Raw genomic sequence first — 18,008 nt, forward strand, 5'->3', positions numbered from 1 at the left:
AAATAAAAAAATATTGCTTGATGACCTCCCACCCTCCTCCCCTGGCGCCTCTTTTTTAAAAATCTCTCCCACAAAAATTAGTCAATTTTTTAAAACCCCCCCCCCCCCCCCCCCCCCCCCCCCACCGCCCGGCCTTAAGAGTCAATACACCAGGTTAGCTACTGGTGTTTCATGCCAGTTGAAAGAGGTCTTGAAACATATCCACGACTTAATGGAGTTCAACAATAAAGCCAGGCCAACACAAATGGATTTGGGCTTCTGTTTAGATTCCATATGCTTCCTTGATAGTGACAGTGATTTTTATGCACCTTTAGACCACTTAGTTGATTAGGCACAGAAAGATTGCTGAATTGCTTGGAACCCATGTTCTTCCAGCATTATCCATACTACAGATACCCAGAGTGAAAAATGATTCTCTCTCTGAGCTTGACCCGTAAATCTTAGTTACAGCCCAGTTTCTTTTCACAGATACCCATCTCTGGCTCTTCCATTTATAAATTTGTCAAGGGCTTTAGGAAGACATATTTATTTTCTACCTGTGCTATGTGGGAAGAGAGAGAGGTCTCAGGTTTATTAGCTTCTAGGAAACTGCAGCATTTTCGTATGACTATAGGTAATGGTCATCTTTGTATTGTTGATTATGGAGATGAACAGGCAAATAGATACATAAACAATCACCTGTCATGCCCTGGAAGAATCATGAACAATTTGTTATAGGAGCATAGAAAGGGGAAATATACCCTATCCTCAGAAGATACAGAAAGCAATAAGGAGGTGAAGTTTGAGTGAGACCTTCAAGGATGAGAAATTTAGCCAATGAGAGATGTGAGGAAAGTGAATCCCAAACAGAGGGAAGAGAAGAACAAAGAGGCAGAAACATTACATATATTCTGATAAGGAAAATGTGAAGCAAATGCTGAGCTTAGAATATCAGGAAAAAAGAAGAGTATGGGAAAGGGATAGCTGATGATAACCCTGGAGATAAAGGCTAGGGATACAGCCAAACGATAGAATTTAGACTTAATTTATGGGCTGCGGAGGATCATGAGTGACTTTTTGTCTAGGATTGGCATGGCCCAATCAAGGTCTGATCGACAGCGCTATAGAAAGACTGAGGAGATCAAAACTAAATGGAGAGATACCACTGAGGCTGAAGTAAAGTTTCAGGAGAGTACAGATGAGAACCTGAATGAGGGATAGAGAGGTAAGAGCACATGAAAGATAACACAGAAATTCAGTGATGTGTCCTGATGAATTGTAATGTCAGACACTCCGCCTCTGTGGCAACGTGTGCCCTCATTCTGTGGGCGGAAAAGAAGCTCAAGAGCGGCACGTTTGAGACTTAGCTGCCCCATTTCCTTGGGCAAAAGATTTCAGGTCACTGACAAAAGAATGAGCCAGGGTTTACAAGTTAGGCCGGTGCACACTGGATAAAGGTCAGACACTGTATTTACTCCTGCACCTTTACCTACTACAGCTACTATTAGTAGTAACTGGAAAATCCAGTGGCAGCAAAAGAACATGCTATGCAGGCCAGATTTCATTTCTTTGCTTCCTGCAGCACTGTTTTGTTTTATTTGTTTGCTTTCTTAATTGAAATGTGAATGGCGTTCATCCTGAAACTGCATGTGATACCGAAGACTCGAACAATACCACGTCTTGAGTTTTTCCGGCAATGATGGAGGTGGATAGGGAAATGGATACCATAAATAATAACCAGTCGCCCTCCATGTCATCATAAACAGAAGGAGGGTAAAGTGGAGAGGACTTTTGCCAGGAGATTGTCTGGAATGCTGGCCATTTGACCTGGCCTCATCTAAGCCTTTGCCCAGAAACTGAGGAAGGTGGCCATGGTAGGGAAACCGAACGGGTTCATGGGTTCCCTTCAGGCAAGAAGAAAGCTCTACCTGCACGGGGCTGACAATAAAATAACCCTGCCATTCTCCATGTGGCACTCACTCATAGAGTGAAGAACAGGGATGAGGCACCTTGTGCCTGGGGCCAGGGTAGAGGTTAGCTTTCTGAAATCCTGCAGGTTACTCAGAAAAATGCTCTGCTTCGCTCTCTGAACCTAACCAGCAGGATTGTCAATACCTTCCTGGCTAGGGTGTTCCTGATGGCAGGAATTGGCTGTGCAAGCCCTAAGATTGTGTTTCCTTTTCTTCGAAAGAGGAACAAAGTGGCAAGTTTAGTTCCCCTCAAAACTCTAGTGGTCCTGTCAAGGAAGAGGGTCTTCTTTTCCATCCCCCCCTGACTTCATACTTCCACTGTGCAGTTCCAAGCCCTGCATTTCATTGCAGAACCTTGAGGGTTATGCCACGCTAATTTCCCAACGGACCGGGTTACCTTATTTCTCGATCAGACATTCTCAAACTTTCCCTTGCACCAGAATCCCCTGGAGGGCTTGTGAAATATTGATCACTGACCCTACCCCTAGAATTTCTGGTTCAGTAGATTGGGTTAGAGCACAACAGTTTGCATTTCTAGCTAGTTCCAGGGAGATTCTAATGCTGCTGGTCTGAGGACCACACTTTGAGAACTGTCGCCCCAAGAATCCTTCTGATTTCAGTTTGTGTGAAGTCCTTTTATCCTACCCTTCAGCCTCCTCATGATACAAGGAAGCAGCATATTGGAAAATCATTGCTATAGAAGTCCAGAGTAAGGTCTAGTTCCTATTTTGTCATTAATTTGCTGTGTGGAAAAGTCCTTTCCCCTCTCTGGACCTGATTTCCTCTTCATTAAAATGAGACAGTTGGATTCAATGACTGTTAAAGGTTTTATTAGAGAGGTGCTAATTAGAGAGGGCTAATGGACTAGTTGTGGGATGTAACCTGGAGGCAAAATTAATATTTTGTAAAGAAGATTGGATAGCACACCACAATAAATTTGCACGTGAGAAGGTAGAACAGATGAGTGGGTCTGGAGTACCACTCTTAATTTTACCCTTTATATCAGAGATCAAAACCTGTTTTCTGTAAAGGGCCAGACGGTCTCTGTCTCACATACTAAACTCTTCCATTAGAGGATGAAAACAGCCACAGACAATATGTAAATGAATGAGGGATGCTGTGTTCTATTAAAACTTTGTTTACAGAAACAGGTAACTGGCTGAATTTGGACTGTAGGCATCAGTTGCCAAACCCCAGGTTATATTATTACTCAATTTACATCAATAATCTTACCTAAGTCCACCTTCCTGATTTAAAAGTTTCCAAACTGTGGCAGGAAAAAAGAAAAAGTGGTATTTTGCAATCTGGAGTAAATAAATTAGTGTGTCGAGTATTCAGTAATAAAATGTGTAATTTGTAATATAAAACCTATAACTTTCCATGGCATTATAAGAATAAATTCATTTTTTATTTGCTAGGAAGGTGTTTGTCCCTGCTTCTTAAAATTCAGGGCAATTTAAATATTACAGTGGTTATTAATTGTTTATAGCTGAGCTTTCATTATAAAACTGCAGAAAAGCATTTAGCTTCTACCGCAGAAGGGTGGGAAAATACATCTTTGGCATGTAAATTGGGCTTGTTCTGACCACCCCAGCTGGGACAGAGGTCAAGCTCTGGGAATGACCCCAGAGATGTACCATGTACCATGAGAAGGATTACTCACCATCCCCGAGTTCCATTTCCTTGCCAAGTTTGGATTCTAGCGTGGTTGTGTTCTGTGAGCTGAGGTTTTGTAATGACATTATCACTGAATTAATGGAGCCACCTGTGACATTTTCATTATTAAAAATGATTTTCTTGACAGTTACTCTGTAATTCAAAAGGCAAAATGAACATAGCCATTGTTCTAAAATATGTTAGAAACTAAGAGGGGCCTATTTGGCATTTTCACATAACTGATGAGATATGAAATTGCTTTATTTTGCACTAACCCTGGCGGCTATCCACTTATTCTCATTCATTCTTTTAATCCCCACATGAGGAGAGAAACACAGCGTTCTGATTGGGCTTCATTGCCTGTGGTACAGTAACCCCTTCTAGAAGACTGTCCCTGTTTGATATGGTTTGTGGACATAGCTCTGAGGCCCGGTCCTTCTATACTTGGGGAGAGTAATATTGTGACCTCAGTAGCTGAGCTGACCCAATGGTTTTATATTGTAGCTACCATTACTTTTCTTAACTTCTTGGCTAAAATAAATCACTAAGGAGTCTTTCTGGGCAATGATTACACAAGCAAAATATGTTAGTGAGTTAGAATAAAGGCCTATTGTTGGAAGATGCCTAGAATCTGGACAGTTCTTGGTCCAGACTAATTATAATCTCTGACTCAATTCACCTGCTTAACTGGAGAGAGTGTGTGTGTATGTTTGTATAATCTTTCACCCCTTGATATTTGGAAAATTATGATTTCCTGTCATTTCTTACAGTAATAGAGAAAATGCACACGCTTTGAGGAAAAGCATTTTTCATCCTGTTATTATATACTTAACCAGCATGTCTCCTTTCCATCCTCCATAAAAAATGTAAAGCATTTAAAGATTTCCGCTTTTGCTGACAGTAAACTTGTCTCAGCAAGCCCTGTCCTATTCAACATTGTTATCGATGAAGTAGATGAAGACCCCGAGAGCAGGTCCATCAAGTTTGCAGATAAAGCTGTGAAAGAGGACAAACTATGGTGGATGACAGAAACAGCATTTAGAAAACATTGTGACAGGCAGGAGAGATGAAATGGACCTAACAAGGTGCAGTACAGTAAGGATAAACATGAGGTTTTATTTTTGCTACCCCCAGATAACTGAGTGCACAAGATGGGGATAGGGCTTAATGAGGTTTTAGTCTTCATTAAGCTCAATATAAATCAACACCATGACATAACCTTAGTAAGTAGGGAAGTAAATATTGAAATCAGGCTGCATTAAAGAAAGTGACCATGAGTCCCAATTCACTGTGTTGGTCAGACTGTTACTGAAAAATTATATTTAGTTCTTTTACTCAGGAGTTCTTTACTAAGGAACTCCATCAGGGCTTCTGGTTTCAAAACAGTTTTTCTTCTACAAGACAGGCTTTAGGTGGCTTATTACAAAGGCTCTCTTAGGTGCCACCTTCCATTTGATTTGAGAAATCAAGTGTAGATCATACTCCACAGCATTATCAAGACCAAATGTGCTAATGCATATAAAAGGCTTAGCACAATGTATGGCCCAAAATAAGTGTTAAAATTATGGTAGATTATTATTATTAATTATTATTATTATTATTACGACTACTACGACTACTACTATTGGAAATACTTGAAACTGTTGAGGATAAGGCAACTATAACAGTGAAGAGACTCAAAACTAGTGGGACTGGTCAAAAAATTAGAGATGTTTAATCCAGAGATGAGATGATTCAGTGGAGACATAAATGCTGTCTTCTAAGAACAAAAGAGTTGAAAATGTGACAGAAAGGACCGGGAGTTCTGTGACTAGCAATGGGTGTGGACAAGGATTAATGGATAGAGGCAACAAGAAGTCCAGTTTTTAACATTCAGACATGAACAGAGATATATACTTCGAATGCCTTTCGTAGTGGTGGCTTCCTTGAGACAGGAGAGCTTCAAGCACAGGCTTGATGACTTTTGAATATGATTGCTCTAGAGAGGGTTCAGTATAGGTCCAGGGGGCTTGGTTATGTGTCCTTTAAGGTACCACTGGCTCTGAGAGTCTTTGGTTGTGTAAATATTCAGCAAAGCAGTTATAACCATAAATGGTGGCCACAGGTCTTACCTTACATTTTCAGCGTCTTTATTGTCTGAGGTGAGAAATTACTGTGAGCAACACACGTATAATGGGGACAGGCTGCAAATGTGCAGTCTTAATGTTTGAGTGCTGTTGAACTTCAAGTCTTTATGAGTGTTCAGGGCCATTACTCCAGAAATTGTACTGGGCCTATTATTTGGGTAACTGCCTCAAGGTGGAAGGTGGCACCTAATCAGAGCCCTTTGTAATAAGCCACCTAAAGCCTGTCTTGTAGAAGAAAAATTGTTTTGAAACCAGAAGCCCTGATGGAGTTCCTTAGAGATCGCTAACTCCATACTTGATAAATCATTTAGCATCTCTGGGCCTCAGTTAACTCTTCTGTAAAAAGGGTATAGTCAGACATCCTCCCAGAGTTGAGACAGAGATAAAATTCAATGAATGCCTTTGAATGTGTTTCGTGTTATCGTTATGAATTGGGAAAAATACAGTAGCATGATTTTCCACTCAAACAAGTTCTTGAGCATAGATGCATTTTTAACTGCTTAGTTTAATTGTAATTTTACTTAGAAATGTGATTTTTGGGGAAACATTTAGGGGAAAAAAAGAGTTTCAAAGAACATATTGACTTTTTTAAACTTAGAAATATCTCCATTTTTACGCGGGCTGCTCTGCAGGCAAGGTCAGGGAAAGGGGTGCATCTGTTTTGAACAAAATGAAAGGTGGCCAGGGGAGTACTTTGACTCTAAGAAATCTTTCCTGTGTGCTCTGTAGAGTGTTTATAAGGCTTGCTTTTTGTAGTGCTGCTACCTTGTTTCCCTAATGATGTAACCTCCTTCACCTCATTTCTAAACAGGACGGAAAGATATTCTGCCGCCGGACTGCTTGTGATTGCCGGAATCCAAGTGTTGACCTTTTCTGTTGCCCAGAGTGTGACACCAGGGTCACAAGTCAATGTTTAGATCAAAATGGACACAAGCTCTATCGGAGTGGAGACAACTGGACTCACAGCTGCCAGCAGTGCCGGTGTCTGGTATGTCAGCTTCCCTGACAGGCTGTTATCCCTTTACCCTGGAAAGGTTGCTAACTCAGTTGCCCATGGGCTTGAGTTTCCTGCTATTTGCGATCCTGTTCAGGGAGCGCAATTCTTGTGGCTACTAAGGGGCAAATGCTCTGCCTGAAGACATTCAGATTCTACTATTTAAAGCAATATACAGAGACAGGCAGGTATGGGTGATATAGGTGATGGGGATTAAGGAGGGCACTGTGATGAGCACTGGGTGATGGATGGAAGGGTTGAATCTCTATATTGTACACCTGAAACAAATATAACGGTGTATGTTAATTATACTGGAATTAAAACTTTTAAAAACCCAAAACAAAAAACAATTTAGAAGGCAAAAAGAATGTATTCATAGGTCAGATTTGGCCCAACTTGGGTTATTTACAACTGCTACTTTTTGGCAAGTCCAGATCAAGAAAAATCCCCCCATGATTAGAAAGTCTTCAAAGCCTTGACTGGGACCTGTAGTTCTTATAGAGCCCAATCTTTGATTTCTTGGGATCTAACCATTAAAAGTTTCAATAGGAAAGATAACAGAACGTAGCAGAAATATCAGGGATTGAGTCAGAGAGACCAAGAATTCAATCTTACGTCTCCCACGTGTTAGCTCTGTGCTGTTAATCTGGGCAAGTCCTCGCAATGCACCGATCGTTCTTTCCTTCATTGTACACAAGGGAAACTACCTATTTTGTAGTTCTGCTCTGAAGATAAGAGAATTTATGTGCAGCACAAATGCAGTATTTGGCACAAAGAAGATACTTAGTGCACAGTAGTTACTATTGATAACGTTTCCTAGATTGAAAACTCTGTTTTGGATGCTAAACCTTCATAAAGAAAAAAAAATGAAGGTAGTTTTGGATCTTAATATAAAAATACTAATTGTATCATCAGATTTGAGAGTGTCCAGAGAAAAAAACTTAATTGCTGGACCTGGTTCTCTCTGTTTCGAATCACACCACACACAAAGCTTTCTAAAGGATGCAAAGACTATTGGGAAACATAATCATAGTGAATATGATGTTCCATCTGTGAGGAAGTCATAACTTCTGGAACCAAGTCACAACCAAGTCAACTTATAATGGAACCTATTAGCTACATTCCATAGTTTAACATTGGCTGAAATTAGTGATTTAGTCTATGGATACTGTATGAAGACAAGCATTTAGAGAAATTGTACTGTAAATTGCTATCAGGTTTTCTAAAGTCTCACGGTGAATGTGCAGATCATCTTAATAGAAAGCATTCTTCTGACTCACTCCTACTACTGAAGAGTATAACTCAGATATATTTAAATCAAAGCCATTTTTTTCAAGCTCCCATCCAAGGGCAAATAAACCCAATACAACTATAAAAATTAGCTTCCATATCAGTCTGGAAAATTGCATTTCTTTTTCAAGAAGCCAGTCATCAGGCACTTAGAAGAATCGGGATTAATTTCAGACATGAAATTTTCAGAGCATTTCAGAAGTGTTTTCACTTCCATCCCCAGCCCCTAAGGTTAATATTTCCTGGGAAAACTGAGGATGTTGAACACATAGCTTAATAATTACTTGAGTATAATGTGGGTCATATTTAATAAATATTTATCAAGACTTTGCATGTGCTAGACTCTGGATGCTATCATGGTGAGCATGATAGATGTGGTGTATCACCAAAGGCCATTGTCTTGTGAAGCTGACCAAATAATTAGACGTGAGTTTGCATAAATTATAATGACTTGTCATGATAACAGAAGAAGAGGCTGCATAGAGAAAGAGTTATAGGCAGCTCAATGGAGCCACAGTTGCCAGATCCTGAAACATACAGAGGCTCCATCTGAACTGTAACACCTTGCTATATGTTAGTGATGTTCCTAGCTACAGGTCACATTCAAAACCATTCTGAAATAGTTCTCTTGATATTGCCCAATCTCAATTTTAAATTTGATACTAGGAACTCAGTTTATGAGGTGGGTGAAATATTACAGTGCTTCAAGTTCTCCTTTGACCTTGAGAGTAATTAATTTCTCTTTAAACACTAGCCAACACCTTATCACCTCTTCACTCATTGCCCATTTGATTAGCATTTTTTGACCCAAACTGTGCTAAGTACCAGCGAGATAAAGAAACAAGGCCAAAGCCTAAAGGCTCAAAACAATCTGGAATTGCACTGAGAGTGATGATAAGGATCATAAGTATGATGATAAAAATAATTATGGGCTGCCATTGGCACACAGGGATAGGACCTGCCTCTTTTTTGGGCTGCACTAGACAGTCAGCAAAAGCACCCTGGAGGAGGTGTTATCTGTGGTAGCTCTTCAAGGAGGAAGCATATTCTACCCATAAAGGTGGAAGTAAAAACATTCAGTAAGGACAATGATGAGAATTACTGCCCACCCCTCCCCACCCAGGACTATGGGAACAGAATTGTGCATAAGGACATGGATGAGCCATTTTTGGCTTTCTCTCTACAGGAAGGAGAGGTAGACTGCTGGCCACTCCCTTGCCCCAATTTGAGCTGTGAGTACACAGCCATCTTGGAAGGGGAGTGTTGTCCCCGCTGTGTCAGTGACCCCTGCCTGGCTGATAACATCGCCTATGACATCAGAAAAACTTGCCTGGACAGCTATGGCATTTCAAGGCTTAGCGGCTCAGTGTGGACAATGGCTGGATCTCCCTGCACAACCTGCAAATGCAAGGTAATTGGATGTCCTGAGGACAATCAGGCCTTGAACAGTTGTCAGAGAGTACCTGCAGGAGGTCCATTCCTGATGTTTCTGAATGCACAGATTCTGAGGGGCATGGTAAAAACACAGGCAGGCGTTTACTTCTCGCAGGAGTTAATATGTCTGAATGGATCATAGCTGCACTGTGTATAGAGGCAAACTCCAAATGAACATGGAATAAAATAGTCCTCTCTCATGCCTTTGAACTACAGAATTTTGACAATTGACACTAGGACCAATTATGGCTGATTTAAGCTATTTTGACCTGCATATTAAAAAGAAAAGAAAGACAGGAAAAAAGATCTCTTTTCATCCTGGAAAATTTTATAAGCTTTTTCGTGAAACTGTCAGTGTTAGAAAAAAGTGTTCCATGAAGTTGTTTGCTTTGTTTAATTATCACAGTGCCTAATGCGGGAACCTGAAGCTCTTGCTGCAGGATTTAATTAATTGTGATTATTTTCCTGTCTTTTTAGAGGAGTTCCCATGAGGGATCCTCATATGTCTTTGAAATTAAAAACTGACCCCTTCCTCCCTACAATGCTTGGAAGAGCTATGACCACATTCGACTCGGAGCAGGGGTTAGGCAGCGTCAGATCTCCGCCAAAACATCTGTTTAAGATTCCCATGATTAAGCACATTTAGTCTGTTTGGTTCTATCAAATCCTGGCTCAGTTCCAGACATCAGTGGAGGGTTCCCAACTCATCTTTTTATGGCTGTTACAAAGGTAGATGAGAAAGTGCCATCTTAAGATTTAGCCCCAATAGAAAAAGGCCAATATCAAACTTCACATAGCAAAAGAACCATGGTCCTGTGTATATATATACCTTCAGCCCCAGCAAACAAAATGACCGGTGGATGTGGAAACTGTGTTATTTAGTAGTATTTCTTTGAGGTCAGGTTTGAGATTAATTTAGGGGGATTATAAAGGTGTATTTACATTAATGCGTGTCCTTGATTTTTAATGAATTTCCAATAATTTATATATCTAAACATGTACTGTTACCTTCATAGTCACCACGAGAGACTCTATTCCTAATATTAAAACCTTTCTGGAACCCATTTTGGAGTTGCCTTCAGGTCCTTGTGGTACTTTGGATTAGCTTTGTTCATGGCAAATGATCTTTGAGGGGTTTATTTTTGAAAACAATTTTACCTAGAGTAAGTCCAGTGAATTAGTTGTATAAACAACCTGGAAATATAAGGGGGAGGAGTCCCAAAGCTGGTTTGAGCTCAGACAGAGGTATAAGATCATCCTGCCAGCAAGATCTAGCAGGAGGGACTCAAGAGGGTCTCATATGTCCTTCCTCCCTTACCACTCCTTCCCTAGCATTTTTCTTAACTTTTCAGTAGCATCCATGGAGTTTATGTCAAAACGTAGATATGGTCATTTTGAATATGAAAATGCACACTGCTGATTGATATATAGCCTCTGTCTCAGTTGGCTAACCCTTACGTCTTGGTGCACAGAATGGACGTGTCTGCTGCTCTGTGGATTTGGAGTGTCTTCATAATAACTGAAGTATTTAAAATGGACTCATCACTGCGGGAGAAGAATGGACGAAATGAAATGAAATGACCATCCAGCATGGTGAAGAACAGGAGTTGGTGTTTATTTGTTTTTGTTTTTTTGTTTTTTTACCACAGACAGTTACCAAAGTCTCCGTCTGAGGAAGGTGTTCGGGGGTTGCCTTTTGGACCTACCACTTTGTTCATTCTTGCTAACCTAGTCTAGGTGACCTACAGTGCAGTGCTTTTAAGTCTCTGGTTGTTAAAAGAAGTTTCCCGTGTTGTAAATCACATGTTTCCCTTGCCAAATCATTTGCGAATACATTTAAATGATCTCATGGTAAACGCTGATGTATTTTTTGATTTATTTTGTGTACGAACGTAATAGAGACTCAGCGCTTTTAATTTATTTTTTTCTTGGGTTTTGGATCAAATTCTACAAATAAAGTTGCCTGTTGTGATTTTGTCCCATCCACTGCATACTTAGTATTGAGATCCCTGTGAAATGTTTTGATGAATATATGTATGTAGATTCTCACTGCATCATACTTACATTTCCAACTGCTGAACACACTTTGATGCTCACTCATTCAGCTTCAACAAGGTGAAAGAAATGACAATATATTAAAGAGGGGAAAGACCACAAAGACAATTATATAATTATTTTTAAAAGAACCTTCTCCTCCCTTTTGCAAACAAAATGAAACAAAAGCTTAAGTTACAATTTAGAAGTGGCAGTGCTTACCACCTTTCAAAGCATTGAAAGAGAAAGAATCTTTGCATTTGTTTTATATAGTAATTGATAACTTACAAGGGACCTGCATACCTACTAATACAAGTTATCATCCTATTCCTACATTACACAAGAGTAAATGAATGTATTCTAGGAAACCAGTTTGTTCAGATCTAGTTGATTTATAACATGTTGGGACTGGTAACTGGGTCTCCTAATGCCTGCCCAATGCTGTTTTCCTCTAGACCACACAATCTCTCAGATGGTAGAGTATACACTTTTAGGAAAAGTTATTTGTATGTTCAGTGGTTATTTTAGAACAGTGGAAGTTTTCATCTGAGCCTCCACCATATTTTTAAGAGTCAGCAGTTATTGAGTGATACAAAATAAATAATATGTGTAAATAGCATTTTATCTGAGCTGAGAATTCAAACTTAAGTTGTAGTTTCAGGTAAATCACATCTTAGTGGTTTGTAAAGCCTAAGGCTCTTGAATTCATCATTATTCTGAATCAAGTTGGTTCATGAAGTTTTGTTCACTTTCCCAACATTGAAAAAGATGTTAAGTAAGTCATGCTAAAAATAATATTTTAAATCCCCCAAATTAATAAAATTATTAATTAAAAATTACAAGCTCAGATTACCATTATTCATTGGTATTTGCCAGAGATGATGCTCAATATCATCAAATGTTGTGAAGACAGACTTAACACATGAAATTAATTTCATGTGCTGAATTATGTCAATAGTAGTTTAAATACTATATTTGACAGCTACTGCTGAAGTGATAAATTAGAACGTATCTCCTCTTTATTTCACCTCCTTAAATGTAATCTTGGAATGGAGAATTTGAAAATGATTCTTCTGAAAATCTTTATGACCCAGCATTAAAAAATATCTTTAAATTTTCATTGGAGAAACAAAGACATGTACAAGACTCATTTGTAACCATATAGATCAGTGTTGGCAAACTATGATCCCTGGGCCATATGTGGCCCTATGCCAACTTTGCTGGAACACAGTGGTGCCCCTTCATTAATATATTCCTTACTGCTGAAGAGGTAAAATGGCAGAACTAGGTAGTTGCAACAGAGACCAGGTGGCTCACAAAATGAAAAACATTACCATCTTGCCCTCTACAGAAAAAGTTCACCAACTTCTTGTATGAAAGATGACTGAACACTGGTATGTATTTTAGAAGTGTTTCCATTTTTTCCAAGGAATTTTCAAACTTTAACCATTTTCTTTGAATTTGTGTATGCTCATACTTTATTCCAGAGCCATTAGAATTGATGGCTCATCCTAAAATACTGTTTTTTTTACAACTACAATCATAAAAATCAGTATTTTCTTCTTTTCGTTTTAGGTCTGGTGGGTAAATGTAATCTGTGCTAACTTGATAATAAAATGTTATTGATACTTAGTAGCACAATTTACAGTGCTGCCGGCTCCTATCAATAAGGGGTTTGCTTCCTATAAAATAATTGATGACGTTTTCTTATTAAAAAATTGAGCGCTTTATACATAAGATACTCTGCTAAGATCTGCAGAAATAAAGATGAACAACATTGTCTTTAAAGATCACCATTATGTGAGCCTTTAGGAGGTGTTGACAATCTTCAAATCCATTAGGGGTTCCAATTGAATTAACTGCCAGAAATAACTTCTTGACCCAAAAATTGAAAAAAATAGTTACGGTTTTAAAAAATGTGGTAAATCTCTTGATGGAATTTACTTAAGTACATGCCATGATTTGCAGTGTAAAATGGATGTCCACTTAATGAAGCAAAGCAGTATTTGACAAATCTGTCTCCTTACGGAACATAACCATTGTCTGCACCATCACAAGTGTAAAGAAGCTAACACAGTCTGGTAAGAAACAATGAGGGATACATCAGCAATGATGTAGTTACCCTCCAGCTACCTGTAGTATGAAAACATTGTGATTCAGGAGAGTAGAACATGAGGGGAGATGAAAGTTCTGTGTATGAACTAGACATATCTATTAAACACAAATTTTACCTCCTTTCCTTCTAGGTTGCATATGACATATATATATATGTGCATATGTATTATATATAATGTTTTATATGTAAGTAGAAGATCAATATATAATATATTCATGTGTAACCTATAATGCATATATGTTAATATATATTCATATGCTATGTGTCTGTACATGTATATACATATATACATACACATGCACATATATTTACATTCACACACATATACGTACACCCACCCACCCACACACACACACACACACATATATATATATGTGTACCCCCAAAACGTCCCCTCTTCTGAGCTTCATAGTTCTGTGCTTATATCACTGTTGTGGACTTTTTTAAAAAAAATTTTATTGTTATGCTAATCACCATACAGTACATCATTAGTTTTTGATGTACTGTTCCATGATTCATTGTTTGTGTATAACACCCAGTGCTCCATGCAGTACGTGCCCTCTTTAATACCCATCACCAGGCTAACTCATCCTCCCACCCCTCTCCCCTCTAGAACCCTCAGTTTGTTTTTCAGAGTCCATTGTCTCTCATGGTTCGTCTCCCCCTCCGATTTCCCCCCCTTCATTCTTCCCCTCCTGCTATCTTTTTCTTTTTCTTTTTTTTTAACATATAATGTATTATTTGTTTCAGAGGTACAGATCTGTGATTCAACAGTCTTGCACAGTTCACAGCACTCACCATAGCACATTGGGGAGGGTACGTGCTGTTGTGGACTTTTAATAGACATCATATGTGGTTACAATAGACTATAGGCTAGGCTATGTACACTCTTCATCTTCTAGCAACCAGCATAGTGCCTTGCTAGAGTACATCTTCAATTAATTTTAAAAATTGAATTCATAATCTTTTAGAGTATTGAAAAATTACCATTGGATAGTGGAAACAGTCCATGCTAGTGGTGTTCAAATGTTCTGAAGCAGTAAGACCTGTTTGAAAATCCAAATATATTCAGTGCTTCAATATAAAAATTCAATCGAAGCAGTTTCTCTGTTTGGAACAGGGGTTGAGAACCCCCTTCCCATGCATCACACCATAGCTCACAAACTTCAACAGAGCACAGCTTCGAAGTCATTGACCTAACCCCTCATCTTCACTTCTACCAATGAAACCAACCAATACTCAGAGAGGTTAAGTGACTTGCCCAGAGTTCATAATTAGTCGCAGACTTAGAACTAGCATCCAATGCACACTGGTTTTTCCTGTGCCATCCTGCTAATGATCCCAAATGTTTTTCCATATTTCAATTTCAGGTGAGCTTTTCTTACTCTTTCTAAATGGATGCCTTTAAGAGACAATCCTGGATGAGCTTCAATATTTGTGATTGTCTCTGTGTTCCATATCCCTCCTGATTGTGATATTGCTTTATGAAATTCTGATACTAAGTACGAGAAATACTCAGATTAAAAGCCTGATAGCATATCTAAACCCATGATAGTGACAAACCATTTACCCAATCACCCAATCTCATGCTCTATAGGAAAATTTTAAAATACAATTACTCCTATTTTTAAGGGTAAAACACACACACACACACATACACACACACACACACCTCAGAACACAATGAAATCTGGCACCAAAAGGCAGTCTTGCATACAGTCTGTTTTCTGATATCATCATTCATTCACGCATTTATTTTTTCTTTAATTCAGTGACTGTGGCAGTCTGCAAATACAGAAGTGAAGAGACGAAATTGGTCTCTATCTTCATAGCATTTGTGGCCTCATGTAGAAAGGACTGACAATAAACTAGAAAATAGGTAAGTGAGCAATAGGACTACAGACTATATCAGAACCAGGAAGAGGAAAGGGAGGGCAACTGCGGAAGCCCACTTTAGTGAGGTGATCAAGGAAAACTCTCTAAGGGAACCACAGACAAGCTGAGATCTGGAGAATGAGAAGGGGCCATGCATGCAAAGTGCTGGGGGAATAACTCCAGAAATAAGTGCAAAGGACCGCAAGGTGGAAAGAGGCTTGAGGTGTTGAAGGTCGTGAGTGGAGCCGGAGGCCAGTAAGTGAAGGGGAAAATGAGATGAGGTTGGACAGGTAGGCTGCAGCCAGATGTGACAGGCCACACTCACATGAAGATCTCATTCTGAGATCAATGGGAAATTATCAAAGAATTATTTGTTCACCTTTTTATCCACTCAAATATTTATACAATAAATATTTTTAGCTATCTATCTATATCTAATTACTGTTCAACAAGCATGAAACTCCTGTTGTATACCTAGTTAAAGATATGAAAACATTGTCTTTTCCATTAGAAGTTTACAAGCCAGATGGGGTTATCACAAAGCAATAAAAAAGACACGCATGGCATGTTCAGAAATAAATTCAAGGAACATTTATAAATAATCAGATCTTTAAGTCAGTTTGATGCCTCTACCCTCTTGATTTCTTGGTTCTTGCATATTGGAATCATAATCAGTTCTGTGGATCATTACCGTGATGTCATCGTGTTATAGCTTCAAACAGGGGTAATGGACACTGAGGAAGAAGAGAATCTGTTTGATTAATCTGAGAATATAACAACCAGCACTACAGCTATCACAACTGTAGAATGTAGTAGTCAGCTCTCCAAGATGGCACCCACCATGTAATGCCAAGCTTTTGGGGAGAAATGATTTAAGTTACAAGAAAAGTTTCTCTAATTGCAGAAATTTTTCAATACTTGAAGCTACTAAATTTTTGAAAAATATTATTGAAAAGGGAAATCAATATCTTAGGAACTGAGAAGCCAAATAGATGTATTTAAACACATCGAAATGCAAATTTACCTGGTTATTGGTGTTGGTATGCCAGTCTCACATGATAAAAAATCAGCTTTAAAAGGAACATTAACACATTTGTAGTATTTTAGCACTATTGTTTTAATAAAGAACCAAATGAATTTAAGGGTGGGAAGTGGGATTGCTTCTTTTAAATGCAAAATTAAAATATATTCTTTTGATCAAAAACATCAAACACTATGCAACTTGGGAAATGAAGGCATTTTAAAGAAAATAGAACAAAAATCTGCGGTCCTACATTCCATGATGTTTACAAATGGTGAAGTATTGCTTTCAATCACGTTTGTGAACAGAGCTTTAATGATTCTATTGTGGACCAGGGAAGAATTTTTTAGATAATTTCACATATAAAATTGGAAAATGGCATTAAAGGAATGAGTTGCTAACTAGAAATCAGAGTGACAGGTTGTAAACAGATTTTAAACACCAACTCCGGGAGACAATGTAAAGGAAGTACCCAGAGTCAGTTGGAGGGGGTCACAAACACTGCAGTGACCTAAATAGTGCATCTCATAGGTCTCAGTTGATTGCGAGCTGATTGTTGCCAGGTGACAATATGGACCCAATATTCCCAAGCTTTTTAAATTTTCAGAAGAAGCCATAAATTTGGATTTTAATATGTGATGTTATGAGTCTTAAATTCTTTTAAGATTTTATTTGAGAGAGAGCACACGAGAGAGAGCCAGCATGAGTGTGGGGGGAAAGGGCAGAGGGAGAGGGAGAAGCAGGCTCGATCCCAGGACCCCAGGACCATGACTTGAGCCAAAGGCAGATGCCCAACAGACGGAGCCACACAGGTGCCCTGAGTATTAAATTCTGAATCCAAGTTTAAAAGTGTGAATTCAGGCCATGCAAAACATGTGGGTGGACTGAGGAGGCTCATGGAATTAATATGTCACAGACCTCTGGTTTAAAGCCACAGGAAACCCTTGAGTTAACTAATGCTCACTCAAAGTTTACAGGTCAGTGAAACATTTGCTTTTCTCTTCACCCTCACCTCACCCTCCTATTTATCATTCACTTTAATCATGTGGTGTTTATTGGTATCTAAACCCCAGAATTCCTCAGTATGTTCTGTATCTGCTTCTGCGAAGTGTGTATATTGATATTTCTATCGATTAGTTCAATTCTACTGGAACAAGAACACTTCTTAAATGGGTGGAACATCAGCATCCTACGTTTTAGAAGGCATCATCAGTAATCTTCAATATTTCCATTTCTGAAGCAAATGATGTGTTTTATTTTTTTTAAAGATTTTATTTATTTATTTGACAGAGAGAGACACAGCGAGAGAGGGAACACAAGCAGGGGGAGTGGGAGAGGGAGAAGCAGGCTTCCCACAGAGCAGGGAGCCCGATGCGGGGCTCGATCCCAGGACCCTGGGATCATGACCTGAGCCGAAGGCAGACGCTTAACGACTGAGCCACCCAGGCGCCCCTAAATGATGTGTTTTAGAAAGTACTCATTGGAAAGGCTTAAATTTGAAATGTATTACTTT

The 18,008-nt window shown here is 39.0% G+C and overlaps 1 protein-coding gene across 2 annotated transcripts in view; it reads left to right on the forward strand.

Annotated features, from left to right (window-relative positions):
* NELL1 (neural EGFL like 1) overlaps window positions 1-11,607 on the forward strand; it is a 794,433-nt gene extending 782,826 nt beyond the window's left edge. For both annotated transcript variants that reach the window (XM_032413839.1, XM_032413840.1), the window contains 3 exons: window positions 6,543-6,719; window positions 9,202-9,426; window positions 10,922-11,607. In XM_032413839.1, the coding sequence (XP_032269730.1) occupies window positions 6,543-6,719; window positions 9,202-9,426; window positions 10,922-10,972 (453 nt within the window). In that variant the 3' untranslated portion in view covers window positions 10,973-11,607. The remainder of the gene's footprint in view (window positions 1-6,542; window positions 6,720-9,201; window positions 9,427-10,921) is intronic.
* Window positions 11,608-18,008: the final 6,401 nt, after the last annotated feature.

Source organism: Phoca vitulina, unplaced genomic scaffold, assembly GCF_004348235.1.
Source record: "Phoca vitulina isolate PV1807 unplaced genomic scaffold, GSC_HSeal_1.0 scaffold16, whole genome shotgun sequence".
NCBI lineage: Eukaryota > Metazoa > Chordata > Mammalia > Carnivora > Phocidae > Phoca > Phoca vitulina.